Genomic DNA, 9,498 nt, shown 5'->3' with positions numbered 1-9,498 from the left:
GTGTAAAGACAGATAAAAGACACAGATACAGATACAGATACAGATACAGACACAGATACAGACATAGATACAGATACAGATACAGATACAGACATAGATACAGATATAGATGTATTTTGGCCTGTGAAATTGACCCAGGTTAGAAATGAAAATCAAGTGTTGATCAGGAAGAAAGTTTAAATCATTATCATTTTACTGGAGCACAATGTAGTAGCACAATATGAAAAGCACTAATACCTTTTATGCCAGGAATCACATTTTTAGAAACTTATACTAAAGATAAATTTAGAAATGTTGACAAATTTTTGTGATGTTCAAGTAGATGAGGATGTTCAAGTAGTCTTATTTTTATAAAAATCAAAAGTTAAAGACTCAAATGCCCAATGAGTAGGGTTTAGCTAAATAAATTAGAGTAGTTCTATTCAATTAAAAGCCAAAGAGCCTTTATAGTCATATGTTTGAAAACATTAAATGGCACGGGAAGATGCACATATTCTACATGTTAATTGAAAAAAAGCATATAAAATGTTGCAGATGCTGTATGAACCTACATTTTAAAAAATCCACCTGTATGCATTTTAAAAGATGGGAAGGAGATACAGCAGACTGTCAACAATGAACTCTGGGCTGTTTGGTAATGGGTGATTTTAACTCATTCTATTATTATCTTATTGCCTCGTTTACAAAACTTTTACAGAGAACATACATACTTTTATATTAGGAAAACAAAAAGCCTTAGTTAAGAACAGTGCCTCCCCCACGTGGAAGTTAACCTCTCTTTTTCTCTCTGGCTTCCCCTCTCTTCTCATTGATTGGGTTGGTTTTCCAATCACAGCCGCCTGTTCTGCATTGTACTGATGTGGCCGTGTTTCTCTCTCCCTTGGTTGATTATGAGGCCCGAGGCTTTACCTTCCTCACAATCCTTAGAAACTCAGGTTTATCGCCTGGTAAATATTTATGTACTTGAAGAATTAAATCGAGTTATTTCCTTTCTTCTAGCACTGCCTGGATGCATGTAGAAACAGAAACATTGCCATGTGGTTACGATTTGTTCATTAACAAACCACAAAATGAATCACTGCATGTATACTATTAGTGATTAGGATTTCCATATTGAATTTAGTCTTATGTTTATATCTGAATGCATTTTCTCCAAAAAACTAAAATGAGTATGAAAATCCATATTTTGATGATTTACAAAATGTACATTTCACCTGTTCTCTTTCTATGGCCCTCCCCCAGCTTCTTCTTTAGACTGTACTCTGTCCAATGTTTTAATCAATGGACACCTCGGTTTATTCATCTGATATGCTCAACAGAAAAAAGGTGGCCTAGATACCATAAGAACAAAAAGCACAAACTAATTTTTGATAGGGTAATCTGAAAACAGGAAATTTGCAGTGAAATATTTATTCATGAAGAGGTTTTTTTTCTTAATTTTTAGAAAGAGAGAACCTGCTTGCATTATGCTGTGAAGAAAAAATTTACCTTCTTTGATTATCTACTCATTATCCTCCTAATGCCTGTCCTGCTCATTGGATATTTCCTCATGGTGAGTATACTTGTGAGAGGAAAGGGTCAATGAGTAGGAGATCAGTAGCATGACCCATCGAGGTTTGCTGGGCCAGTGAGAGAGGTAAAGGAATAGTAACAGAATAAGCTCTTGGCTTGTATTCTATAAGTGACATTTCCAACATACATACGATACTGTGATTAAAGAATAAAGCAAGAGGGAAGGTAGCCAAATCAATCAATCAATAGTACATGGGCACATAGCGGGTATTGGGATTAAAATAAAGCCTATTAATTGAAATAATCCAGACATAAGACAAAGAAAAAGTTTGTAAACAAACTTCTTGTACTTGCCATTTGCCATAGGTCTCCAAGACAAAGCAGAATGAGACCCTTGTCCGAATGCTCCTTGATGCTGGCGTGGACATTAATGCTGCAGACTGTGTAAGTTTGTACCTCTAGTCCCTGTGAAATAATATCCAAAGTGGTATCCGTAGGTATTGTCATATATAAAGCTGCTCCCTTTATTTTCCTTGACATCTTGCATTTCTTTTTTCACTGCCAATTAGGTGATCTTGAGGTTGTTTATATGCAGCCACTAAACTCGTGGGAATAACATCTTTATTGAATACAGAACTATTGAATTAAAAAAAACTGCTTCACCATTTGTGAGAAGTTAAGGATGATGAAGGCTTTAATAACAAAATTCTTCCTTGGTAGTTAAGGGGCTGGAGTCAGAATGCCTTCGGGTAAACCCAGGCTTGCCACTTTTTACCTGTGTGCATTTTGGCAAGTTATAAACTTCCTCGTCTTTCTGTTTCCTACTCTGTAACATGAGCACATTGATAAGTTACAGGGCTGATTCTTGTAAAGCACTTAGCGGAGTGCCTGACACATGGTACGTGCTCAATGAACGTTAGCAGCTGCTACTGAAGCCAAGATCCCAATCAGGAAAGAGTCTCCCCACCTGTGAATTAAAGAAAACTAAGGGCAAGGGTCAAGGAAACATCCAAACGATGGTAAGAGCAGTGGTAACAACAGGAACTGCCTCAGCTAACTTCCTCCTAATATAAGGTTTTGCTTTCAGCTTTTACAACTGCACCCTGGAACTCATCTTCCTCCCTTACATGATCAGAAGTGTTTCAAAAATTTATTTGTAAGGAGTTTTATTTGCTTATATTGATTAAATGACATTTTTTGTTTCTAGTGCTTTACTGAAAAAGTCGGCCAGTCAAAAGTCGATTTAAAAATAACCAATATTCTGTTTATGATCCCTAATTTCTGTTGTACACATCTGTATATACTACCATTCTATGTTCTGTGATAGAGAAAATGTCCCCATCCCTGTTTCTATTAGTCATTTACATAATTTTAGTTTGGGTTATATTGGTATCATGTTTAAATGGAGGTAGTTCTAATTCTCGCTCTTTCTGTTTTTCTCTCTCTCTCTCTCCCTCTCTCTCTCTCTCTCTCTCTCTCTCTCTCTCTCTCTCTGTGTGTGTGTGTGTGTGAGAGAGAGAGAGAGAGAGAGAAAGTTGATGAAATGTATGCTTTTCCTTTTATTTCAAATATAATTTTTTGATTAATTTGGATGGACCACTACTGTGAATCATCATTTTCTTAGATAACTTTGAAATATATTAAGATGTCATTGAAATTAAGTAAAAGGTAATTAAAAATGTTTAAAATTTTGCTCGTGAACAAAATTTCTCTAAGACATTTTTCTAGTTATCTATGCCTGTCTCTAATCTCTAGAGAATTACATTCCTGTGCATGCTCATACATATATGCACATACATGCACATATTTTACCACCATTTAAAAAAAACTACCTGTATATTAAGATCCAAGTTCCAACTCCAAGTAATACAGTGTATGTCCTTTAGACTTTATTTCACATGGAAAAATTCAGAGTCAGATCTTGCATTCTTCATGCCATCACTTAATAAAAAAATAAGATCACAGTATTATTTCCTATGATCTTAGAGGAGTTTCTAGGGAAAAAGGTCCAAAGTTAATCCTGATAATCTTTATAGTCAAGGATATTATTTCTTCATTTACCAAAACCATGGTTGTTTGAATTTGAAAGGCAAAAATTTTAGCACAAATGTCCCAGCTGTACATTTCTTTTAATCTGTAATTAGTGTTTTAAATTAGTGCCAATGAGGTAGATCCATTATTTTATAATCCTATATAATGAAAGACTAATATGCAAATTGCCCCCTCAACAAGGAGTTTAACCAGGGGCAGGGCCAGCTGGCCAACCTCCCATGTCCTCCCTCCCCCCGCCTACCCTGGCCCAATCAGCCTGATCAGGGTGGGCCAGCCAGACCCTACCCATTCAGGAATTTGTGCACTGGGCCTCTAGTACATAATATAAGCTACAACAAACCAAGTATGGGAAATTTCTATGTCAAATTGCACTGGTCTTGCAGGTGAGCTATAGAAATATGAGCAAGGGCCACAGACTGGGGGATTTTTTAAAATAAAATACCATAGAGGATGATATCTTCAAAGTGGCCCATATGGAGACTCTAAGGGAAGAGATGGTCACATGATCACAATGCTGATTGGCCAGACGTAGAGAAATTATCCCAAGAAATTCAGCATTCGCCTTTTTTAAGTTGCATATTTTTTAGTTTGAACAGAAAATGAGAAAGGAAGGTATTGATGGCTTATAGAACATTAATAATGTACATATTGAGGCAGAAAAAAGACTTTAAGAACAAGAAATACCCTTGCACATAGATGGCTGCAGACTGTTTTGCTTATTGTTTCCTATGAAAGGTGAAGAGCACTTGCTAAGCTTACTAAGAAGCCTCATGCTACGGTCTGTAGAGTCGGAGGGGTGAGCTGCAGTGTTGTTCCCTTGTGTTTCAGTACGGATGCACGGCGCTACACTATGCCTGCGAAATGAAAAACCAGACTCTTATCCCACTGCTCCTTCAAGCCCATGCAGACCCCGCGGTAAGAAATAAGGTAAGAAACGGTGGCCCCATGGCCTGAAGTTCCCCCAGCTCATGATCTTCTAACTTCGGCCTTGTGTGGAATTAAGTTAATTGCTTCTGATGTAAACAACAAAATTAATCATCCTATTAAAAAATTAAGTTGTCCTATTACTGTTAGATCTGGATAACATTTAAAGTCTTGGCCAAGCCTGAGAGTCCATCAGTCTAAACTGTTGGCTGGACTTTTAAGAAACTATCATTTCTTTTCTCCTCAGAATGGTGAGAGCTCCCTGGATATTGCACGAAGATTAAAATTTTCCCAGATTGAATTAATGCTAAGGAAAGCATCATAACCCTTGTGGCCTCAGATGGGGAAGTAGAAACAGTTAAAGGCCTGGATCCTGTCTGCATCTTGGACTATTGGTCTGCGGGCCACTCAACTGGATGCAGCCATTTTATGGCGATGATGATGGTTGCCACGGATAACGCTTTTGAAGAGCTCTGTAGTCATGTTTTTGAAGTCAATGGACTTCACCATGGCCCCAGTCCTTCCAGGGGAAACACTAAAGCTGTTGAATTCTCCACTTCAGACAAAATGTGATGCTTCAAAATCAGTCTCTCCTGAAGTAGAGGATCTGCATTACTTTGGACAGTGATCTCTTCTCAGCTGTGTGCTCTGATGGAGGCTGTCCTGTCCATACCATGCCCAGGACACACTGTTCCTCTCAGGCCCCCTTAAGTAGTAAGAGGGGCGGAAGTGTGTACATTTGTATAGGATGGTGTGTGTATGCGTGTGGGTTTAGAGGTTCACATGTGGATGTTCCTTTGGCAAAACAACTTCAGCAAAAACATTTATCAGTTGTCAGTGGTGGCAGTTTTCACCACTGAAATTGGCAAATGCTAAAATCAAGCCTTTTATTTTTTTCTTTCTCGAGAACCAGTTTACCAACACACTGCTGAACATTTTGCTATGAGTTTACAAATAAAGGCTATCTTGATTTTGACCAAGACTATGTAACTATCAAGATGTTTGTTTAGCCTGGCTGGCGTGGCTCAGTGGTTGAGCATCCACCTATGAACCAGGAGCTCACTGTTCAATTCCTGGTTAGGGCACATGCCCAGGTTACTGGTTCAATCTCCAGTAGGGGGCATGCAAAAGGCAGCCAATCAATGATTCTCATCATCGATGCTTCTCTCTCTCCCTCTCCCTTCCTCTCTGAAATCAATAAAAATATATTTTTAAAAAATTGAGCTATTGGTTCCAGAGTTTTGCAAAATTGTACTATTACTCGTATACTTTATATCTGTCATATTTTAAACTGTGTGAAAAGCGAACAATTTTTTAAAGAAATAACCAGATATTTTTAATGAGCAAGGAAATTGTCTAACAGTAACTCTGTCAAGATCAAAGGATAAAATACATGACAATTCATTTTATTATGTTGCTGACATTACAAAGTTTTCTTCCCAGCTTTTCATTTCTGGAGGCAGAAAGCTGGGTCATACATTTCTAATCAAAAGGTCTTCTGCAACCCCCAAACAAGCTTGGACTAGAATTTAGGCACTCAAATACACATACATACTTTACTCAGTGCATACTGCATTTATTGGAAAACTCATAAAAATTCTACAAAAGTATGACATCTGCAACTCAACGATACAACTTGACCCTTTTGAAGATGCTTAAATTTTATTTTATCCACACTGTACATTGATTTTTTTGTTTTATTTTGTTTGTTGATTTATTTATTTATCTATCTATCTATCTATCTATCTATCTATTTATTTATTTATTTTTAAAGTAGCTTGGCTTTCTGAGGTAGTGTTATGTCTCTATGGCAATAAGATGAAAATGTCTGATTTATTTTGTGAAAGTCAACAATAATCTAGAGATTCAAGACCTCTCTCTCATCCCAATTTTTCAGTTTACTTTATTCCCAAAGTATGGCTTGTAGGCAAATAAGTACATGTTTTAGGGAAGTTTATCTGAGTGACATAGAGAATGTTTTGATAATTTCTAGCTCTCGAATAAAGCCTGCCCTTTAAGTGGTAGACTATATAATAGCACATGAAATCTATGTTCAGCCAATGAGCAGTTTAATTAACTAAAAAAAAAAAGTTAATGTCAGTTTTTGTGCCAAATACAGGAAACCTGAAGGAATATATAGTCAACTTCCTGCCTCCTTCCCCTCTCCTCTTCCCTTCTACTGATAGGATAGGTTTTCAATTCCTGAAATCCATCCTCTGTTCATGGGCCCCAGCCCCATGGTCCACAAGGTTTTTCCTACGGCTTGTCAGTATCAGATGCTTCACAGTTTGAGCCTACACATTCCCTGGGAAAGGCTGGTCTCCTCCTCTTGCATCATATGTATGATTTCATTGTACAGACGATGAGGAGCATCCAACCCCCAGATGAAATCTATGTGCGCCCATTCAGGAATGTTCTTATGGTAGATGAGGTTGTTCACTTCGGAGAGCAGTGTTTTCACATCATCTGGATTTGAAAGCCAGTCCTGACCTCCAGTCCACATTGCTGTAGGGACTGTCATGTCTCCAACTTTGTACCTTACAGGAGTTGGCTAGAAAAAGAAAAGTTGTTAGCTGTAGATCACATTTGAACTTCCAAACTCATAATTTGCATTCCAAATAAACATTCTAAATATGTGTTGTGATGAAAAAAAAAATGCACAGACATCAGAGCCAAGCAGATCTGCATTTGGAGTTTCTGTTTCAGCACCTACTTGAAGGTAAAATTACTGAACCTTGGTTTCTTTATCTGTGAAATGGGGATATCTGTAATCACTTACTAGGTTAATGAGAAGACATGTAAATTGCCTAGCACGTTAAGCATTACTTTTTAATTATTTTTCTTCCTATTAATAAATATCTTAAGCATAATTTACCTTTAAAAGATAACTTCAGAAATGTTTCATGAGGCCAGAGTTAGAGATATTCTACAGAGAAAGTCAAGAGAATGGAGCCTACTGAGAAGGACTCTGCTCTGGGGCTGCACAGATATTTTCTCTGATTATAGAAAGCCCTTAAAGCAGGCCCAGCCCTAGCTGGCTTAACTCGGTGGATAGAGTGTCAGCCTATGGACTGTAGGGTCCCAGGTTTGATTCTGGTCAAGGGCACATTCTCAGGTTGTGGGCTCGATCCCCAATAGGGGGCGTACAGGAGGTAGCCGATCAATGATTCTCTCTCATCATTGATGTTTCTATCTCTCTCCCCCTCTACCTTCTGCTGGAGACCAATTCCAGCATGTACAGCAGGGCTGCATCTGGGAATGGCTGAGGGCATTTCTCCAAACCTGAATAGGATACATTTAATTGATTCTTGGCTGCCAGACAGCTAAAAGGCATCTTAATCTACATGTTATTGCCACCTACTGGCCAAACACCCGAACAGCCGTAGGCTAATTCCCTGATTCTGACAATGGACTCTGTACTGAAACCCTGACCATTTGAAGTGTATATCTCTGCCTTGCCTCAGGACAAATTGTGTTAATAAAAAGCATGGGGTCCTGGGATGAGAAGACCTGAGAATTTAGATCTTGGATCTTAGCTCCTTTAGCTAAGCTCCTTTGATCCCCAAATGCCTTTCAAAATTATATTTCGTCTCTGGACTCTTATTTAAAATCTATGCACAGTCTTCTCCAGATTCCTGAATCCTCCTTGATGCTGGGACAAGAACCCCAGCAACCTTCCTCTCTGAAATCAATTTAAAAATATTTTTAAAAAAGCAGGCTCGCTTGACTATCTCCAAAAACATGGGAAGTCAATGGCACTGGAACACAGGTAGTCTGAACGGAGGGAAGGTATAAATTAGATCCCTGCTCTCATGCCCCATCACCCAAAGAAGGGTGTCTAGGAGTCTTAACCCTTGAGAACTTCCCTTATTCAAGCAGTGCTACAAAATCAGATTGGCTGGCTCAGCCCTTGAGGTTAATCAGCACCCAGAACTTTCCACAGGAATGTTGGGGCCCATTTCTTACTTGGAAAATCCACCCTGGGGCTGAGGTTCCAATCCAGGCCGTCCTTATGCCATTTTGTGACTTTCTAAACATTTGGAGTTATAGCCTGCGGTGCTGTAATGCATAATAACAAATATATATTTGGTTTTCATCCCCATTTCTGGCACAGAGCTCCTAAAACACTTAGTTAAGGATCCTGAGATAGCATCATACTTGATTGGGGTAGCTCTCAATCAAATGGCAAGTGTTCTTTGAAGAAAAGGTCAGGAGACAGAGAGGAGAAAACCATGTGAAGATGTAGGCAGAGGTTGAGAGAATGGAGTGATGCATCTACAAACCAAGGAACACCATGAACTACAAGCAATCACCAGAAGCTAGGAGGAGGCATGAGGCATGGGGCAGTTTCACTGGGTCTCCAAAGAACCAACCCTGTCCAAACCCTGACTTTAGATTTCTGACTCCAGAACTGGGAAAGAATACATTTCTATTGTTTTAGTCTCCACCACAGCCCAGGCCCAAAAACACCCTTGGAATTTACTAAGGGACGAGAGCCATAAAGGTATCTTTCATTATGTTGATGAAGGGACTTGGAACCAGAGGAAGGCTCTTAGCCAGTGGAATCAATCATGTTACTAGAGGGCTGGGACTTCCAGTTTCACACCTCTTGGGTTCAATTGCCAATGGCTAAATTTTTAATCAATCATACCTATGTAATGAAGCCTCCATAAAAACTCAGCAAGGACAGGGTTAAGAAAGCTTCCAGCTTGGTGAACAGGTGGGAATGTGGGGAGAACTGTGCGCTTGGAGAGGGGATAGAAGCTCTGTGCCCCTTCCCATATACCTTGCCCTATGCATCTTTTCCAACTGGCTTTTCATAATAAACTGATGATCTAGTAAGTAAAATGTTTTTCTGAGTTCTGTTAGCCAATCTAGCCAGAGGGAGTTGTCATGGAAACCTCTGATTTATAGCCAGTTGGTCAGAAGTCCAGGTTGGCATTGGAAGTGGGAGGGAGGCAGTCTTGTAGGCTCTTAACCATAGGATCTGCTGCTATCCCAGCCCTGGGT

At 39.1% G+C, this 9,498-nt stretch overlaps 2 protein-coding genes across 2 annotated transcripts in view; one reads left to right on the top strand and one right to left on the bottom strand.

Moving 5' to 3' along the window:
- The window catches only part of ANKRD22 (ankyrin repeat domain 22), an 18,962-nt gene extending 13,617 nt beyond the window's left edge, over positions 1–5,345 (top strand). Inside the window, exons 3-6 of the mRNA XM_006755856.2 lie at positions 1,445–1,552; positions 1,879–1,956; positions 4,393–4,491; positions 4,736–5,345. Coding sequence (XP_006755919.1) covers positions 1,445–1,552; positions 1,879–1,956; positions 4,393–4,491; positions 4,736–4,813 — 363 coding nt within the window. The 3' untranslated portion in view covers positions 4,814–5,345. The remainder of the gene's footprint in view (positions 1–1,444; positions 1,553–1,878; positions 1,957–4,392; positions 4,492–4,735) is intronic.
- Positions 5,346–6,575: 1,230 nt separating this feature from the next.
- Positions 6,576–9,498, bottom strand: part of LIPM (lipase family member M) — a 23,465-nt gene continuing 20,542 nt past the window's right edge. Inside the window, exon 9 of the mRNA XM_006755855.2 lies at positions 6,576–7,039. Coding sequence (XP_006755918.2) covers positions 6,770–7,039 — 270 coding nt within the window. The 3' untranslated portion in view covers positions 6,576–6,769. The remainder of the gene's footprint in view (positions 7,040–9,498) is intronic.

Source organism: Myotis davidii, unplaced genomic scaffold (genome assembly GCF_000327345.1).
Source record: "Myotis davidii unplaced genomic scaffold, ASM32734v1 scaffold933, whole genome shotgun sequence".
Taxonomy (NCBI): Eukaryota; Metazoa; Chordata; class Mammalia; order Chiroptera; family Vespertilionidae; genus Myotis; species Myotis davidii.
Note: the sequence above shows the minus strand (reverse complement) of the source record. Positions and strands in the feature narration are given on the sequence as shown.